The sequence below is a fragment of the Gekko japonicus genome, unplaced genomic scaffold (genome assembly GCF_001447785.1).
Source record: "Gekko japonicus isolate JY-2015 unplaced genomic scaffold, Gekko_japonicus_V1.1 scaffold1533, whole genome shotgun sequence".
Classification (NCBI taxonomy): domain Eukaryota; kingdom Metazoa; phylum Chordata; class Lepidosauria; order Squamata; family Gekkonidae; genus Gekko; species Gekko japonicus.
The window spans coordinates 240,474-261,029 of record NW_015163649.1 but is presented as its reverse complement, the minus strand read 5'-3'; the positions used below and the strand labels follow the sequence as shown (position 1 = coordinate 261,029).

General features: G+C 47.6%; 1 protein-coding gene across 1 annotated transcript in view; it reads right to left on the bottom strand.

Annotated features, from left to right (window-relative positions):
* Positions 1-19,979, bottom strand: part of CLSTN1 (calsyntenin 1) — a 67,949-nt gene extending 47,970 nt beyond the window's left edge. The window contains exons 1-4 of the mRNA XM_015407668.1: positions 19,895-19,979; positions 17,582-17,704; positions 2,368-2,397; positions 148-343 (exon numbers count right to left, since the gene is read on the bottom strand). Of these exons, the coding sequence (XP_015263154.1) occupies positions 148-343; positions 2,368-2,397; positions 17,582-17,704; positions 19,895-19,979 (434 nt within the window). The remainder of the gene's footprint in view (positions 1-147; positions 344-2,367; positions 2,398-17,581; positions 17,705-19,894) is intronic.
* Positions 19,980-20,556: the final 577 nt, after the last annotated feature.

The window sequence follows — 20,556 nt, the reverse complement described above, 5'->3', positions numbered from 1 at the left end:
CCCCGCTGGGACCAAAACCACCCCATAGACATCCTCCGTGGTCATGCATCTGGCTTTCATTCATTCATTCCAAATGGAGAAGCCACATTGCCTCCGGAATGCTTGATCCACACTCCCCACCCCCACCCCCACCCAGAGAGTACTTACTTGTGGGATTTTTTCGCATTGGCGCCATCTGGTCCCTTCCCACAGTCATACGCTTGGATGGTAAACGTGTAATCCTTCTGGAGCTCGCAGTCGAGTTTTTCTTTGGATTGGATCATGCCCTCGCCGGTGGACTTATCCACCACCACGGCTTCAAAGGGGACATTCTGCCCGTGGATTTTAAATCCGCAAATCTCACCTAAGAGATTCAAAGCGACTCCGATTAGCACTTTCCAAGCAGCAAAATGCGTACGGGCATGTCTGTGTGCCGTGTCTTGCTTTTTAAAGAAAACACACACACATATCACTTAACATTATTATTTTTTTTGCAGCCAAGGGTTTTGTGAGGGTCTGTGGACAAAGCAAAAGACACTGTGCTTTTTTTAAAAGATGGGTGAGATCTGGTAGTTTTAAAAAACAGAACGAAACCAAAAAAAAGGAAGGAAAAAAAAAGCATACATCTGCTTTCCAAGCAACTGGTTTACTTTGCATCCAGTCATGCAGGAATACGAAAAGAGAGAGATGTAGATAGACAGGCATTTCACAGGAGTACTTGAGACAAACTCTAGGAGGTGGGGGGGGGGTAGAAGTAGAGATCTTAGAAGAGCGAAACAGCCAAGGCCGCCGAGAGAATCTTCTATGCCAAGCTGCTGGGAAATGGCAAAGGCAGCTGGTGGGGTTTCGACCAGAGCCGGAAGGTTAAGAATGCACAGTTACAAAGTCGAGAAGAGGTGAAAGGAAGCTTGAAAAGGGGATATAAGAAGATTCAGCACTGTAATTAACAAAAATTCTGTCAATGGATCCAAAACGGACAAAGTCTTCCTGTGCAATGTACCTGGCTTTGAAAAAAAAACAACAACAAACCATCCAAACCGAAACCCGAAAAACAAAACGACCCAGAGTCAGGGGAATCAAAATAAACTACTCAATGGAAAAGGTAGAAATACCAACTTCTCAGGCATCCATTTCAACAGCCGCCGACTCACTTGGTGCCTCTTGCATTCCGTCGGAACCTACTCTTTGCCTCCCCACCCGGGCCTCAACTTGGGGCATTTCGCCTGACAAGCCTATAACCTAAGGAGAGAACAGGTCCAGTGCAGGTAGAACATTCCCCGTCTCCTAACCACGGTTAGGAAACGGTCCGCTCGTGCACCTCTCCTGTCCGCAATGCCTTCCGCCCTCTTTTTTTCGGCACTCACGGCAATCAGTTTCAGAACTGGAGCCAGCAAGCCGCTAGTATTAGTCCTAGCAGTGTTTGAAGATACAACTGCACATTTGGTTCCAAAGGGATACATGGGAGCAGTGTTCCCTCTAAGCTGCGTTAGTGTGAGCTAGCTCACAGGTTTTTAGCCACCAGCTCACACATTTTTGTCTTAGCTCAGGAAGGATGGCTCCAGGGCAAACTAATTTATGCAGGAGCCCAATCGCTTGCTCTCAACTTTAATGCCGGTAGCTCACAAAGTAGAATTTTGGCTCACAAGACTCCACAGCTTAGAGGGAGTGTTGCATGGGAGTGTCAAAGGGGTATGCCAGTACACGGGGTGTTTCTTGCAGCTGAGATCAGGACCGTTACACAGCTGTGGCCGGCCAGGGAACTTCAGATTAAACAGATATCCAAGATGACATGCGAGCTCAGTTGCAAATTGCTTCTATACATGACATACCAGGAACGTCTTTGCATATTAGGCGACACACCCCTAATGTAGCCAATCCTCCAAGAGCTTACAGTAGCCCCTGTAAGAAGAGCTCTGTAAGCTCTTGGAGGATTGGCTACCTTAGGGGTGTGTGGCCTAATATGCAAAGGAGTTCCTGCTACAAACAGAGGCCTGCGCTCCTGTATTTGTTTGGGGGTAAACTGACTTATTACCAAAATGCAAAAAATTCGCCCTGCGAAACGAACTGTCCGAGAGAATACAAGCGGGGTGGGTGGGTGTTGGGGGAGCTCTTCTTAACGGGCTTAAATATGAATAACTGCACAGTTCAAATGGATGTCTGATTTACAGATATTTCTAGCCAAAGGGTTGGTTACATAACATTTTTTTTAAAAAAAAATCAATATATATTTATATATATTTTGAGGGGGGGAGGAGAGAATACTGAGAGAATAAAATGGGGTCAAAGAGCATGACAGGATCTTCTGTTTAAGTGCTGATTCCCCATTTTTCATAACCAAAGTTAGTGGGTTAATATTCATAAAAAGGGAGAGAAAGAACCCTTCATCACCTTCTTTGGTGACTGTCACCTCAAAACTCTCTAAAGGGAGAAAAGATAAACCCGAGTCAGTAATACAAGAAAGACTTGAAGAAGGAGCAAATTAAGGGGAAAAAATAATGAAAGGTCAAGAGATTCAGACATTTACACAGGGAAAAAAAACCTTTCGACATTTCGTTTTCAAGAATCAGAATCCAGTCGTTGGTTACTACGAATGCAATGGAACCAGATCTCCAGCTTACTGGGAGAGGCTCTCCCCGGCTTCCACAGACAATGGAAACGCCATCTTAAATTTTACACGTTTTCGATTTGTAACCCTTCTATTCACAAGGTATTGTAGGTAAAACAATTTTAATATCAACGAAATCCATTCCATTGAATCAGTTCCATTTCTTCTAACTTGCTTCTTCCACTACATCCCCTTCTACAAAGCAAAGAGTCCTCCCTCTCTTCCCCACCACGGTGGAAAGGAATCCTTGGATCCAACCCTACACATTTGTCCCGACCTGTACAAAATAGCTGAATTTTCATTAAAAGTTGCTTTGCAGTGGCTTTCCCATATCCACCCAAACCTGCTCATTGACACTATATTTATTTTTCTAATTTCTACCCCGCCCTCCCGGCCGAAGCCCTGGAGGTGGTGAGATCTCCAGCAGTGATTGGCTGAACTGCTGCGGTGGCATGGAATGTTCAACCACTCAGGGAACTAAACACTGTTTGCTGCCCAGATCGGAGAGGGAAATTATTGTCAGTAGGGGATGTAAAAACCACACCAAGGCACTAGATGACACAGGAAGACATCCTGGGATGTCAGGAATGGAACAGGGCAAGTGTGTAGAGTCGACAACAGACTAGAACATGAAAGGCGGGCAGTGTCAAACTCAGTACCTCGATTGCCATGGAAGTCTGTGTTTTGGGATCTCTTGCTGTAATTCCTGAAGGGGTGTGTGTGTGTGTCAGTGTGTGCCTTTTGTAGTGGCTGAGCAACTACTTTCTAAGATGCCTCTGGGAAGAAGAGCAACGACCCTGGCTAATGTCTCTGCTTGCTCTGCTGAGTAGATAAGGTAATGGTGGTCTCGCAGGTGGGGGGGCAGGAGCGCGGGAAGTCTAGGCAGGCTGCATGGATGACGTGATTGGACTGGCCACTTGGGGGGGGGGCTTGAATCATATATAACTTTGGATCTTGGCACTGGAACCTTAGTTCTGACACAGCAAAGTCTTAGCTTGAATCAACTTTACGACTCAATAAACAAATCACTGCCAAGAGAGTGTTGTGGAGAGTAACTCTGTTCAAGAGTCTGACAGGCAGGTACAGAATGAGGGCTGGAGAACTGGAAGAACGGAGGGGCTGATCAGAATGGAGGAGCTCTGAAAAGACTTCACAGATCTTAAGATCGTGACTAAATCCTGGCACTGGTGGGGGGGGGGGTGACGACTGGGGAAGATTGCTGAAGGGCAGGGTAATGGGATAAAATAGCCAGTGGCCTAAAGGAACCTGAAGTAACAAGTTGGGAGAGACAGGAAAACAGAGTTGAAGGAAGCAGAGACCACGGAGCATGAGACTGGTAAGAACATAAGAGGAGCCAATGTTGGATCAGGCCAATGGCCCATCCAATCCAACACTCGGTGTCCAATCCAACACTTGGTGTTCCTATCTATACCTTGTGGCTAATGGCCACTGGTGGACCTCTGCTCCAAATGCTTATCTAATTCCCTCTTGTAGCTGCCACCACCTCCTGTGGCAGTGAATTCCAGAGGGTTAGACCTCCTCCCACAGGGAAATTCTTTCCAGGCTAGTCTTCTATCATCAAAATGGCACTGAGATCAGGCAGCCTTAAGAGGGCAAATGCACGCCAAAACGTGGAGGGTCTTTTTAGTCACTCAGCTTACAGTCACTGATGGAGCTTTCCTCAATAAAGGTGTCTAATCCCCCTTTTAAAGCCATCTATACCTGTGGCCAGTGCTACAACCTCTGGCAGCAAACTCCACATTTTAATCACTCATAGAAAGAAATATTTCAATTGTCTGTCCCCAATCCACTGACTATCGGCTTCATGAGATGCCCTCCCATTCTAGTGTTTTGGGAGAGGGACAAGCAGTTCCCTTTGTCAATCCTCTCCAGCCCAGACATGATTTTATAAACCTCTATCATGTCCCCCCTTCCCCCAGTCACAGAAACATAGAGTTGGAAGGGATCACCAGGGTCATCTAGTCTGACCCCGTGCACAATGCAGGAAATTCACAAATACTTCTCCACACACACACACACACCCAGTGACCCCTGTTCCATGCCCAGAAGATGACAAAAAACCTCCAGGATCTCCAGCCAAACTGGCCTGGAGGAAATTTGCTTCCTGACCCCGAAGTGGAGAAGCGTAAGAAAGGGCCACGAGAATTAAGCACCGAGGCAACCCTTCCTGCCCTCCCTTCTCATGATCTGCCCATGTTCACAGAATCAGCACTGCTGTCAGATGGACATCTGTTTGAAAACCTCCGAAGAAGGAGAGCCCACCACCGCCCGAGGAAGCCTGTTTCACTGAGGAATTGCTCTGTCAGGAAGTTTTTCCTCATGTTTAGCCGAAAACTCTTCTGATTTAATTTCAACTCGCTGGTTCTGGTCCGACCTTCTGGGGCAACAGAAAAGAACTCCGCACCATCCTCTAGAAGACAGCCCTTCAAGTACTTGAAGATGGTTTTCATATCACCTCTCAGTCGTCTCCTGTCCAGGCTAAACGTACTCAGCTCCTTCAACCTTTCCTCACAGGACTTGGTCTCCGACCCCCTCACCATCTTCGTTGCCCTCCTCTGGACACGTTCCGGCATGTCTATATCCTTCTTAAATTGTGGCGCTCAAAACTGAACACAGACAGTTCATCTCTCTTCTAAACTGAAAAGTCCCGGACTCTTCAGCCTTTTCTCACAGGAAAACTGCCCCAATCCCCCTAATCATCTCAGCGGCCGTCTTCTGTACTTCTTCTAGCTCGGCGATGTCCTTTTTGAGATACGGTGACCAAAACTGCACAGTGTTCAAATGAGGGCTCTGCACCGTGGCCCACCTGACAGGTGAGATGCGTGACCGCAAAGAGGGTGGTGCAAGGATGAATGTCCTCCCGACCATGCCCAAGCGCTTTAGAAGATGCAGTAAATCAACTCTCCTAAGCTATTATAGGCGCAGCTTTCTCACCCTCTCTAACGAAGCAACACTCAAGCAGCGGGACGTGGAAGTCGGCCTGGCAACAGCCGCATCCCACACTCGTCACCTCTAGCCTTTGCTTTACGAACAAAGAATTAATTAATTAATTATCGTGTGGCAGTGTGTATAGCCAGGAGATCCTAAGATTGCCTGGCAGCCAAAAGTTCTAGCTCTTTCAGCATTACGCACCACTAGGTGGCGAGCTAGTGTTTTTTTAAGACAAGATATGTTTCAGAGGTGGTTTGCCATTGCTTGCCTCTGGACCATAGGCCTGGTATTCCTTGGAGGTCGCCCATCCAAGTACTAGCCAGGGCCAATTCTGCTTAGCTTCTGAGACCTGACGAGATCGGGCTAGAGCCTGGGTTGTCCAGGTCAGGGAAACGAACAAACAAGATGGATTAAAAGCAAGCTCTTTCATTCTTTAGGCAGTTCTACACAGAGGTTATTTAACGGTGAGCAGACTTGTGAGCACCTTTCAGCGTAAGGGGGGGAAATCTATATATATGGTGCACAACAGCAACATTTTAATCAGCCATCTCTAGTTAAGAAGCAGGCTCCCTCTCATGAGGGTCTCTCTCAAGGGTGTTTAGGAGTATTTATAACCAGATTCTCAGTTCCAACAAGCGCCAAATTCAAAATCTCCTCTCTGTGAAAGGTAGGTGTGTGTTTTCCTGAATACGCAACAAATGTACAATTTCTACATGAGAGGCGCTCTAGTAGGATCTGCTAAGCTCAATTCAACCAAGACTACAGTTCCGCAAAGGCTGTGACTGCCAGACGAGGGGTAAAGGTGGAAAACCGTTTTAGGAAAAGGACAGATTATTGCGTCTTGAAGAAAGTGGATCCTCACTGGATGCTACAGATGTGAGGAAACGGGAAAACAGAACATTAAGGGGGGGAAAGGGTTTCCCCCAAAGCCTCACTCCCCTCACATGATTTTTCTGACAGAAAAATTGGAAAACTCAGGGGAACACCGAAAAGAAACTCCTATATGAGATATTTTCTCTTTTTGAATGAATACATTCCTGACTGTAAGCCGCCCTGAGCCCGCTTTGCGGGGAGGGAGGGCTATAAATTGAATAAAATAATAAATAATAATACAGCGCTTCTTAAGACAAGGTTTTTCATGTTCAAGGTTTAAGGACTTTCTCAACTTCTCCTGGGAAAACTGAGAAATGTTGAGGACCACTGACGAAAATTCTTATACTATAGACATATACATCATTTTCAAGATTTTTTAATTTTAAATGAAGTGATTTGGACAACCATTAATAAGCTATAATATGTTTAATAATACCCACATTATTAAAGAGTTCAGTGTTTTAATACAGCTAACGTCCAGACATGAAGGCAGTACTATTGTTACTCTAGGAGACTTTCTGTCAAAATACACTTTCCTTTGTTAACTACAAAATTTGTTTTCAACTTTCAACTTTTATTTGTTCTTACCCTCTCAGGTGGCAAAAATTAAGATCCATGTGATATGGTACCACAGGGTATAGAAATTGAAGAGATTTATACTTTTAAATGCCACAAATATGCCAAATAGTATAATCACAAATATGCCAAATAGGATAATTTTATATGATAACTAAGTTATAAATGACACATTTTATGTTGTTCAATCAGTAAAAGAAGTGTAGTTTTGATAGGAAAGTCCCGCATGTATTATGATTTTTTCCAAAATTTCTGTTTTTTCAAGAAAAAAGAGGGGGTCTGTGGCTTCAACATTTCTAGAAAATTTACACCTCTAATGGATGCGCACATGAAATCCTCAAATATCTCGATTAAAACATTTATTAGCCACTTTACCATTAAAAAACAACAACTCCCCAAGTGATTAACAACAAACAAACAGTACTTTATTAAAAATCTGGAAACAAAACCAATACAAAATACTTGTTTTGACCTTCCCCTCCCCAAATTTCCAATAAGGGGCTTATAACACTGGCCTACCTCACAGGGATGTTGTTAAGGATTGCAAGGGAAAACCTGTGAAGCTCTTTGAACATTGAAAGCGCTACACCAATGCTTACTCAGGAATGCAGACAGGCATGCCAGGGAAGCAGTGGGTACCACTCTGGCCTCAGCTCCCTTCACACTTTGTGCCAAAGTCCACCCACACCAAGGTCACTGACCCAAGCCGAGTTGTTGCCTTGCTGGGAAAGTCAACTGGGGCGGCAAGACAGGCGGCGCAAGGGCCATCAGCTGAGCAAGCACGAGCGCCCTGCCTTGCTGCCACCTCTGCGAGCGGAAGCCGGCCAAGCGCCCCCTCCCCCCCCACGGGCTGTATCAGGAATGTTCCAGAAAATGCCAGGCTGCCCGCCACTCGGGCCGATGCCACGGGAGCGACTTAAACAACAACCGCCCGCTTTCAATTAGTGGGCATGCTCTTCCCCGCCGCTATTACCTTAGTCTTCCGAGTCCAACATTCCCATGAAAGCATTTACGATGTTAGCAAAGCCTACGGCTGGCCAGGGCAAGATGGCAGAAAGCCGAATAGAGGATATAGAAAGGAGGGGAAGGGAAAGTGTGTTAATGTGACAGTTGTCTGAGCTTGCTGAAAAAAAATCAGAGAGAGAGAGAGAGACTGCTCAGTTCTTGGCCACTGGAGCTGGGCTCGAAGCTATAGCCTCGGTGCCAACCTTTGCCAGAAGGCAATTCGGGCCCCACATTTCTTGGCATCTCGCTGACACAACTAATCCACCCCATAATACTCCCCCGCCACTCCAAAGGCGCCTGCGGGAGTACTGAACTGCTGCTCAAAAAACGGTCCCCGGCACCAGAATTTTATTTTGGATCCCAAATATCCATTTCCCTTTTTTGTTTCACGGGGAGGAGAGCTCCAAATTTTTTTTAAAAATGCATTTACCAAAAACGCAATGGTAATACGGGAAGACAGGCTCACGATTTTGAAGCAACGACTGAGGCAACATTCGGAAACGGCATTTGGGTCACGACGGGCTCAAGTCCAATTTATCGATGGGACCAGGTGCTTCCTCCCTGTCCCCCTCTGCCTACCGTGTGGTGCTTTTGAAGCCCCGACAAAAACCAATTTGTCAAGACATCTGACCGCACACTGAACTATGGGTGAGCAAGAAACAAAACACAAAACCCATTGGGAGACTTTTTCCAGTGGCTTCTGGTGCCTTTCCTTATGGTCTTTTGACTCGGCCATGGTAGGGGGGCGAGGCCATCATTTTGGGGGGTTTATCTAGGGAGGGCCAATGGCTCAGTGGTAGAGCATATGCTCGGCATGCAGAAGGTCCCGGGTTCAATCCCCGGCATCTCCAGTTAAAAGGATCAGATAGGAGATGATGGGAGGGACCTCTGCCTGAAACCCCCGGAGAGCCAGTTTGGTGCAGTGGCTAAGAGTGGTGGACTCTAATCTGGAGAACCAGGTTTGATTCCCCACTCCTCCACATGCAGCCAGCTGGGTGACCTTGGGTCAGTCACAGTTCTATCAGAGCTGTTCTCTCAAGAGCAGTTCTCTCAGAGCTCTCCCAGCCCCACCTCTCACAGGGTGCCTGTTGTGGGGAGAGGAAGGGAAGGCGACTGTAAGCCACGCTGAGACTCCGAGTGACGGGCGGGGTATAAATCCAACTCTTCTTCTTCTTCAGTGGCAGAACATTGGCTTGGAATGCAGAAGGTCCCAGGTTCAATCCCCGGCATCTCCAGTCGAAAGGACCAGACCATGCGAAAGGCTACCTGAGATCCTAAAGAGGCATTGCCAGTCTAAGTAGACAATACCGGCCTAGATGGACCAAGGGTCTGATTCAGTATAAGGCAGCTCAATGCGTTCATCTGTTGTCCGGCCTAATGTTGAAGGAACAGACTTGTGCTTCTGATAGCTTGATGTTGAGGAGCTTGGTACTGAGAGGATCTGGTGGCTCCACTGTGGAAGGCGGAGCAAGCAAGCCCACAGCGCATGGCTTTTGAACGGTCAACCCAGTCTGTCTGCCGCTGCTTCTGAGGAAAGGCCGAGGGCCCCAAAGTTCGGTATGTTGGCCGTACCTTGCCTGCTTGGTACATCTGAGGCCCTGGAGGCAGGTTTGTATGACGTGCCGGTCCCCAAAGCACAAGAGACAATGACCGTGACTGTTCTAAGACCGCAGGGGGATGGAGGAGGAAAAAGTCGTGCGAGTACTGCGACAAGCGAGGTTTGTGCAAATCCGGGCTTAATGCAGCATCCAAACAGATCCTACTGTTTTGTTCAAGCCAGACTTTTGTTAGGTAAAGGTTTCCCTTGCTCGAAAGCCAGGTGAATCTGACTGTAGGGAGCACTGCTGATCTCCATTTCCAAGCCGAAGAGCCAGCGCTGTCCAAAGATGTTTCCAAGGTCATGTGGCCGGTACGACTAAACGCCAAGGTGCACGGAACGCTGTTACCTTCCCACCGAAGCAGTACCTATTTATCTACTTGCAATTTCTTGCTTTCGAACTGCTAGGCTGGCAGGAGCTGGGGCCAGAGACGGGAGCTCACTCCATCAAGCGGCACACTCAGGTCTCGAACTGCCGAACTACAGACCTTCCGGTCTGCAGCTCAGCATCTTAACCTCTGAGCCACCACAGCCCCTAGACTTCTATTACCAGCCCACTATTTTTACTGTGCTACCTACCAACATACATCAACACTGGAGATGTATACATATTTTTTAAAAAGGTAAACCAGTATTTGCATTTCCAATTTACCAAAGCTTCTCGGTCACCTGGAAGCAATCCTCACGGGCCATAGGAGGCCAGCTGGGAAAGCGGCAATTTCCAAACCTGATTGATGCGCCGATTTAACACAACAAAATTGGCTGATGCTATCGTCTGCTTGAAAGTGCAGCTCTTTGTCTGGAGGCACCCCGCAAACTCGCATTTTCATCGTGGCTAATCTGCACTCAAGTGCAAAAAAACACAACAGACACACACACACACACACACGCAGAACCATGCACAATCAAGCAATACAAAAACACTTCAACTAGAGGGAATTGAGTGTTTGAAGTGGAAATTGCTTTCTGGACAAGCAGCCGGGGCCATCTCTCTCAGCCCCATTTTGCAGTGATGGGGGGGAAAGAGAAAGCACATTTAGCCCTGTGAATTCTGAGCATGTCGCCGTTGGTTAATTGGGCTTTGAAGTGTGGAACTCTGTTTTGGCCGTTCCCTGTCCTGCAGAAAAGCCACCGCCTGCCTTCACCCAAACAAACATTTTGCAAGAAGACAGAGGCTTTTCAAAAAACGCACAGAAGGTAGCAACTCTGTATATTCTGAATGAATACAGAGTTTGTGGTTTCAGATACGCTGCAGTCTTTTCAAGGCCACAGCTAATGGGTATGCAATGTTCTTATTAGGGCTGCACGGTCAACAGCTTTCTCTTCCTTTTTTTAAAGAAGGGAACACACACACCCCCAACCGAGCACACCACAATCCAGCACAGAGCAATCCTTTCTACAGCAATTCAAGAAAGTTTGTTTATTTATTTATTTATTTATTGTTTCTATTTGTATCTCGCCTTGCTGGACACGATGGTTCAAGGCCGCCCTAAGCCTTTGGGGTAGGGCGGGATATAAATCCAAACATAAATAAATAAACAAACAAACAAATAAATAAAGGTGGCTAACAAGATCAAAATATCATAAACAATCCAAAATTAAGACAGTTAAAAACAACATCCCAGTTAACAACATCAATAGATAAAAACAGCAAATGATGGCGGTATTCAAGTCGGCCCAGTGGTAGGGATAGCATCCAACAAAGTCAGATGATAACGATGTTCCAAGTCAACCCAGTGGTAAAAGTAGCATCCAGCAGGGTCCTGGGCCAGAAGACGCTCTGGTGCAATGCTGGAGCGGAGGATTGCTCTCAGCTCCACCAGTCATGCCAAGCAAGGATCGCAGCGGGGATTCCCAACACGGGTCCGTGTCCCCACCTTCCCTGGTGCCCAGCAAGTGTTTTTAGAAAGTGGGTGTGGCATCTGTCCAGCAAGGCTTCCGACTGGCCACTGGGAATCCAACCGGCTGTGCACATTAAAATAATATCGCTTAAGCAGAAGCAGACACCCCAGCAATGTTCCCTCTAAGCTGAGTTAGTGTGAGCAAGCTCACAGATTTTTAGCCTCCGGATCACACCTTTTGTCTGAGCTCAGGAAGGAGGGCTCCAGAGCAAACTGATTTATGCAGCAGCCAAGTTTCTTGCTCACGACTTTAATGCCAGTAGCTCACAAGTAGAATTTTGCTCACAAGGCTCCACAGCTTAGAGGGAGCATTGCACCCCAGTGCTGGTTTTCTTCTTCATTTGGAATACTGTGTGCAGTTCTGGTCACCACATCTTAAAAAGGATATTATAGCTTTGGAAAAAGTGCAGAAAAGGGCAACTCGAATGATAAAAGGGTTGGAACACTTTCCCTATGAGGAAAGGTTAAAGTGCTTAGGGCTCTTTAGCTTGGAGAAACGACGACTGAGGGGTGACATGATTGAGGTTTATAAGATTGTGCATGGGGTAGACCAGGTGGAGAAAGAGGTACTTTTCTCCCTTTCTCACAATACAAGAACTCGTGGGCACTCCATGAAATTGCTGAGCGGTCGGGTTAGAACGGATAAAAGGAAGTACTTCTTCACCCAAAGAGTGATTAACACTTGGAATTCGCTGCCACAGGAAGTGGTGACGGCTACGAGCATGGACGGCTTCAGGTCCATCAGTGGCTATTAGCCACAAGGTATAGATAGGGACTCTGGGGCAAGTGATGCTCTGTCATCTTGGTGCTTGGGGGGGGGGGGTCAACAGTGGGAGGGCTTCTAATGTCCTGGCCCCACTGGTGGACCTCCTGATGGCACTGGTATTTCTGGCCACTGTGTGACACAGAGTGTTGGACTGGATGGGCCTTTGGCCTGATCCAACATTGGCGTCTCTTATGTTCTTATGTTCTCTGTCTCACTCCTCTGTCCCCATGTATATTTTTAAATTCCTCCCCTTGCCATCTGCAGATGGGCTTCCTTTGGTTCCACCTCCCGTGACGGCCATTTTGATAAGATAAGGTAGGCCCATACCACCACCACCCACAGCACAAGTTTGTAAATCTTCTACCTCCAGGGAATTCTTCCTGTTTGGCATGCCGTTGGAGATCCTGGGGCACACTTGCCTTCCACACGGGGTTTCTGCTGGACCTGCTGGGCATCACGGTCGGTCTGTGGGAACCAAGGGCATGCCTTAGAGCACAGCCAGATGCGGTGGAAGGGGAAGATCGGTAGTAAGAGATGAGCCGTCCTTTGGGGAGGGGAGTCACTGTTATTTAAATCCACTCACTGAGGAACCCTCCTCAACACAAGCCGAAAGTCACTGCACAGATTTCAGGGTGGCGGGGAGGGGGGCCCTGGCATCAGCTTCTCTGGCACCGTGAGAAGGAAGGCTGCTTCTCGCTCTCTGAACATGCAGGGGCTGCCTGGTCTTCCGACAAGGATTCTGTCCTCCAACTGTTCCTTCCACACCCCGGACTCCAGCCGCAGATGGAGAGCGCTCCCTCGGAGACCAAGGACACTGGGAATGCCGGGACTGAAGCCACGGAGACCCACCCGCTCGTGTTTGCTATAAGATATGGGTGCCTCCAAATCTTCTGTATGTTGTTGTTGTTCAGTCGCACAGTCGAGTCCGACTCTTCGCGACCCCATGGACCAGCTCCCGCCAGGCCCTCCTGTCTTCTGTATGAATGATGTGCTTTTTTTTGGTTGTTCTTCTTCTGTCTTTTAGACAGAGGTCCACATTGGTGGTAGAAAGTGCCGTCACTGACCTATGGCGTTCCTGTAGGGTTTTCAAGGCAAGAGACGTTCAGGGATGGTTTGCCTGCCACCTGGTGTTTTGGGCCACTGTGTGACAAAGTATTGGGCTGGAGGGACCATTGGCCTGACCCAACATTGGCTTCTCTTATGTTCTTACGCCACTGCCTGCCTCCACATAGCAATCCTGGACTTCTTTGGGGATCTCCCATCCAAGCACTAACCAGGGCTTAGACTGCTTAGCTTCCGCGTTCTGATGAGATCTGGCTAGCTTGGGCCATCCAGGCGAAGGCAGATAAACAGAAGTGGTTGCCACTGCCCGGCTCCTAGGATTCTTTTGAGCTCTTCGGAGCCAGGGGCGGCCCTGCTTAGCTTCCGAGAGCTGACGGGATCAGGCTCGCCTGGGCTATCCAGGTCAGGGCGAGGCCCACGTTACAAGATTAGAACTGGCCGACAAACCTACTTACAGGGACTTGCCTGTTTATGTCTACTGATTGGATGAGACGTGGCCAACGCCCCTCTTGTATCGCTGACTCAAGTGCGGCCATTTTTTCCCTCCTGGTCCACCCTTTAGAACTCTCGTGCAGCCAAGCTCCACATTATACACTCCTCGGCGGTAGGCAGAAGGGGGACACAACCTGCCCTGCTCTTAGCCCAACAAGGACAGGCAGCTCGATGAGGAGGCCCAGGCATCAGAAACCACCCACGGGGACACAAGCCCCGTGCAAATCCGGGGACAAAAGCCACTTTCTCAAAACTCTTGGTGGGCACCAGGAAATGTGTTGGAGATGCACCATGGTGCCCCCACAATCACCAGATTGGGGACTCCTGGTCCACTCTGCCCACCAGCAGCCTTCTTCCCCAGCACTATTAGGTAAAGGTTTTCCTTGCTCAAAAGCTAGTCGAATCCAGGGCTCATCCCCGTTTCCAAGCCGAAGAGCCAGCGCTGTCCGAAGACATTTCCGTGATCATGTGGCCAGCATGACTAAACGCCGAGGCGCACAGAACGCTGTTGACTTCCCACTGAAGCAATTTCTTGTTTTTTTTAAAAAAAATGCTTTTTTATTTTCAACATACAAAACAAACATGAAGGGGGGAAATTCAATTTCAGTTCTTCAATAACATTTTGATGCCTAATTTATCATAAATCTGTATAATTCACCTTGTAAACAATAACTATGTCGCTTGCAAATAAATCATATTTATAAAATAAAGATCCTTGATAAAGTTTAGATGACTCCGTTGATTACTTGGAATAATCTGCAAGCCGTTGCTAGAATCTTGACCGTGTATTCTCAAATACAGTCTCTGGTTGTCCTTTCAGAATTAGAGTTAGTTTGTCCATCTCCACCGTTTCTAAAATTTTGTTTAAAGTTTCTGGTCTCGAAGGTGTCTCTGTTAATCTCCAATGTTTAGCATACAATATACTAGCAGCTGTAGTTAAATACAGAATAAGATAAGAGTCATTTTTTAACAGTTTTCGAACGGGGGGGGAAATTCAATTTCAGTTCTTCAATAACATTTTGATGCCTAATTTATCATAAATCTGTATAATTCACCTTGTAAACAATAACTATGTCGATTGCAAATAAATCATATTTATAAAATAAAGATCCTTGATAAAGTTTAGATGACTCCGTTGATTACTTGGAATAATCTGCAAGCCGTTGCTAGAATCTTGACCGTGTATTCTCAAATACAGTCTCTGGTTGTCCTTTCAGAATTAGAGTTAGTTTGTCCATCTCCACCGTTTCTAAAATTTTGTTTAAAGTTTCTGGTCTCGAAGGTGTCTCTGTTAATCTCCAATGTTTAGCATACAATATACTAGCAGCTGTAGTTAAATACAGAATAAGATAAGAGTCATTTTTTTAACAGTTTTCGAACTGCTAGGTTGGCAGGAGCTGGGGCCAGAGACGGGAGCTCACTCCGTCCCGCGGCATCAGGGTCTCGAACTGTCGAACTACAGACCTCCCGGTCTGTAGCTCAGCATCTTAACCTCTAAGCCACTACTAGGGAATCTTTAACCTGGAGATGCCGGGGATTGAACTTGGGACCTTCTGCACCGTAATTACACGCTCTAGCACTAAGCAATGGAGCAGCTCCTCACTCCTTTATCCAAAGCAGAAAGTGCAAAATCCCACAGGAAGACAAACTTTAAACAAAATCAGATGGTGAACAGTTACCACCACGCACGTTTCAGAAGCCGCGAGAAACCGAATGCTAACCAAAACCGACGTGTTCTTCTCCGAGCGCTACAGCAAACCTACGTGGCTGCGACCTCTTCTACCCACGCGGCCTCCTGGGCGGCAGATATTGTAGAGGCAAGAACAGAATGCAAAGAACTCGTCCCCCAACATTTCAGTCCACGTCTAATACCCCAAGCTGGAAAAACAACTCAAGGACTTGGCCTTGCAAAAAGGTTTCATGTAGACAGGCCGCTAATTAAAAGCTTACATTAACGGTAATGAAGAGACTCGACACCAAGCGGGTCCCCCCCACGTAATCTCCTTAGGCCAGACTGATCAAAGAGACAACCTGCGGGACGGTTTTATCCCTCTGCTGAATGTAGCAGATGTTGGTACAGACCCCGCAAAACACAACAGGAGCAGACAGACTATGCACAGCGGGGAAGTTTTAAGATGCCCTGTAAGCGGTGTTCCCTCTAAGCTGAGTCAGTGTGAGCTAGCTTGCAGTTTTTTAGCCTCCGGCTCAGACATTTTTGTCTTTGCTCAGGAAGGAGGGCTCCGGAGCAAACTGATTTATGCAGTAGCCAAACTGCTCGCTCACAGCTTTAATGCCAGTAGCCCACAAAGTAGGATTTTTGCTCACAAGACTCCACGGTTTATTTTATTTTATTTATACCCCACCCTCCCTGCCGAGGCAGGCTCAGGGCGGCCTGTAAGTAGTGATGCAGCCCAGCGCCTTTTCCCTGGATACGGGGCACCCTTTTCCTTCATATACCCCTAACAGACATTGGTCCATCTTGCCCTTTCGAAACTCCTTATGGCAGCTTGTTGAACGGTTCAGGTTTAAAACTGTTTGCTCCAGAAAGTTAAAAACCTACCCAGTACGTTGCAGTTTGATACCCACATTCCTTTCTACAACAGATAAGACAGACAGTCTCCTTTGCCAATCGTATTCAGTACTGGTGCCCCGCCCCGCCCCACGCTTGCTTCAGTTCTTTCATGTGATAACCTTCCCGACTTTTCAGCATACTGGTAATAACTGCGTACTGTGGGCCGTGACCTACGGCTTTAAGCAAATCCACTGAATTGGCTGAGTTACATATGGCACCCCCACTCCCTTCCAGTATAACACCTGCCCTGATACATGACACCCAAACTTGGATCAAGGGAGGGAAAGTGAGATGCCCTCTCCTGTTATTAAATGCTTCCATTAAATTTGACAAAGAGGCACTGTGATGAAGTCTAGACCTCAAATGCTGCTTAAGAACATAAGAACGTAAGAGAAGCCAATATTGGATCAGGCCAATGGCCCATCCAGTCCAACACTCTGTCACACAGTGGCCAAAAAAGACCAGGTGCCATCAGGAGGTCTGCCAGTGGGGCCAGGACACTAGAAGCCCTCCCACTGTTGCCCCCCCCCCCAGCACCAAGAAGACAGAGCATCCCTTGCCCCAGACAGAGAGTTCCTATCCATGCCTTGTGGCTAAGAGCCACTGATGGACCTCTGCTCCATATGCTTATATAATTCCCTCTTGAAGCCGTCTATGTTTGTAGCCGCCGCCACCTCCTGTGGCAGTGAATTCCATGTGTTCATCACTCTTTGGGTGAAGAAGGACTTCTTTTTATCAGTTCTAGCCCAACTGCTCAGCAATTTCATTGAGTGCCCACAGAGTTCTTGTATTGTGAGAAAGGGAGAACTTTCTACTTCTGAATGGCCTTGAACAAAGTCCTCGTACTCCAGGTGAAAATTTTCATTCCTACCACTGCTTTTGTTATTACCCCATCTTGCCAACAATTTTGAACATCAACCGTGCCCTAATGCCCTGGCAGGACACTTGTGTTCATGACAATCAGGTGAGTCTATCGCCTGCTCCTCCTAAAGGACAGGCAACAGATATTGGTCTGCCCCAGATGTCCAGACGGGCCCCTCCATAGCTGTGCTTGAACCCTTTTCTAATTCTGGCACTTGATCATCACACCAACATCGCTGTTCCAAGACAAGCGCTATCCCACCTGGCGAGAGATCCTTCTAGGCCACAAATCAAGAACAAGAACGTTGCCATTTGCAAACGAACGCACGGACGCACTTACCTGCGAAACGGAGCGGCGCATCCTTGTCCAGCGCTATTAACGGAGGGTCCAACAGGACTGTGTTGTCGTTTTCAGTAACTATGCCATGGTAAGTCGTCTCGATCCACGGTTTGTGCTTGTTAACTGTAAGGGGAGGGTGGAGGGAGAAAGAAAGCCAATGTTAAAACGACATTTCGTCACAAAGAACAACAAAAAGCTTTAAAAGCCAGGCTTCCAACTTGAGGATGCAAAGCCAACCCGGACGCCTCCTACCCTGACATCCGCTATAGAGGAATGACGTCCAGAGATTAACTCACGTCTCTCAACTGCAGCATAGAAAAACAATCCGGCTGCCTCCATAGAGGCTGTTGTCGCAAGCATGATAAATCTGGTCAAAGCTTTCTGCAAACGTGACCTTTCACACCGGCCGCTGTGATTCATTGTCAAGCCAGAATGCAGATGGGCTCTCTGAAATATCTGCTGAATTGACTAAACGCCATTGCGTCTGCCATATCCCTAGACGGAGCGGCATCCATCCGCCTGCGGGAGAACCCAGAAGCCCAGCCAGCCAGGTCAGGGAACCGAGACGCTCCACTTCTCAGCCTGTATCCTGTTTAAAACACCCAGCTGTCAATTTCATCAAGTCAAGTCCCACGCGTGGCGCCCATCGGTACGGCTTGCTATTAAACGGGACTTTATTAGAAAACCAGGGTATGCTGGCAAGGCCAAACCACGCGCACACCTCTGGATGCCACAAATCTACTAGCTTTCAATCTTCTTCCGATTCCGATCTAGTCGCGGCATCAAAAACCTGAACTTCTTTTAAAATTTAATAAAAAATTAAATGGGAAAAAACCTGAACTTCTCTGTGGATGAAGGCTCAGGAAGGTTAGGTACCCCAGCCGATGAAGGCCCAATCTGCGCGGACTCTAATCTGGGAGAACTGGGTTTGATTCCCCACTCCTCCACTTGCACCTGCTGGATGACCTTGGGCAAGCCATAGTTCTGGCACAGCTGTTCTTGGAAAAGAGCAGTTTCTGTCAGAGCTCTCTCAGCCCCGCCTACCTCAAAGGGTGTCTGTTGTGGGGAGGGGAAGGGGAAGGAATTTGTAAGCCACTCTGAGACTCCTTCAGGTAGTGAAGGGTGGGGTATAAATCCAATCTGTTCTTCTTCTCTAATCTGGGAGAACCGCGTTTGATTCCCCACTCCTCCACTTGCACCTGGCTGGGTGACCTTGGGCAAGCCGTAGTTCTGACAAGAGCTGTCCTTGAAAAAGAGCAGTTTCTGTCAGAGCTCTCTCAGCCCCGCCTACCTCGCAGGGTGTCTGTTGTGGGGAGGGGAAGGGAACGGGGTTTGTAAGCCGCTCTGAGACTCCTTCGGGTAGTGAAGGGCGGGGTATAAATCCAATCTCTTCTTCTTCTTAATCAAAAGCATATCTCACGATTACAGTGAGACTTGTTCTCAAACTCAACTGGATACTGTTTGAGTCCAGTGGCACCTTTTAAGACACTTCGGAAGAAGTGTGCGTGCACGCAAAAGCTTATCCCTTTGAATAAAACTTCGTTCGTCTTCAAGGTGCCACCGGACTCAAACTTTGTTCTGCTGCTTCAGGCCAACACGGCGACCTCTCCTGAGCCTATCAACTGGATACTAATACCCTTAACAACACTGGGCGCACGCCACACTCCAACATGTGGCTGATGTTCCTCACCAGCAAGAAGAAGAGATTGGATTTATACCCCGCCCTTCACTACCCGAAGGAGTCTCAGAGCGGCTTACGGTCTCCTTTCCCTTCCCCTCCCCACAACAGACACCCTGGGAGGTAGGTGGCGCTGGGAGACCTCTTGAGAGAACAGCTCTGAAAGAACATGTGACTGACCCAAAGTCACACCAGCAGCTGCATGTGGAGAACTGAGGAATCAAACCCAGTTCTCCCATATTAGAGTCCGCACTCCTAACCACTATATCAAGCTGGCAAGATCCCACCAGCCGTGTAAAGTTCCGCTTCTACAACTTTAGCCCTCCTGGCCACACTAACGGAGTCACCAAAACATTTCAAGTTGTTGCAAACTATAATTTGGGCAAGGAGAATTACAGAACCACGCAAGTTGAGCACGAAAGGGTATCTGTTTCCTCTTCAGCTGTGGTGGCAGTGGTGGCCAAACTCTCTGCCCAAGAGTGTCATGGATCCTTAAGAGCTCTTACGACACGTACTCCATCTCATAAGCACCGTGCCTTGGAATGGCTTTGCCTGAACTAGGGCAGGACGCAGCTGACGAAGGGGAGACAAGCATCTCAATGTGACTACACGACATCCAGAGGTCCTCTCGTTACTGATCAGGTGAGCCACCACAACCCCCAGCTGTCTGCACGGCTTCCAAGCACCCACAGCTTGTTTGACATAGGTCAAATCAGACATTGTGCCAAACCTTGGTTAAAGGAAGCCAGTGGAACAGAGACCATTTTGCACAACTTTCTGCTGGAAACGCAGACAAATTATGGCTAGCACATACTGTGGGGTTCCTGCAAAGTCAGAGTTCTGCCCAGGTAATAGGGCGCTTTCAGACACACTAAATAATGCAGTTCCAATCCACTTCAGCGACCCTTTGCAAGTGGGTTTTGCCATTTCGCACAGTGAAATCCAGTTGCAACTGGGGTCAGGAAGCAATTTTTCTCCTGGCCAGTTTGGCTGGGGATCCTGGAGGGGTTTTTTTTTTTTGCCATCTTCTGGGCATGGAGCAGGGGTCGCTGTGGGTGTGTGGGGTGAAAGGTATTTGTGAATTTCCTGCATTGTGCAGGAGGTCCCTTCCAACTCTATGATTCTATGAAAGTGGACTGAAAGTGGGTTATTTAGTGTGTGTGAAAGCAATAATCTTGAAAAATTGCACACACGCTAGCTATTCCCCCCACACTATTATGGGAAATCAAGTTCAAACATGAACAGAAAGTCACATTTTTCAGAGAGTGGACATAATAATCTTCATATTACATTAACA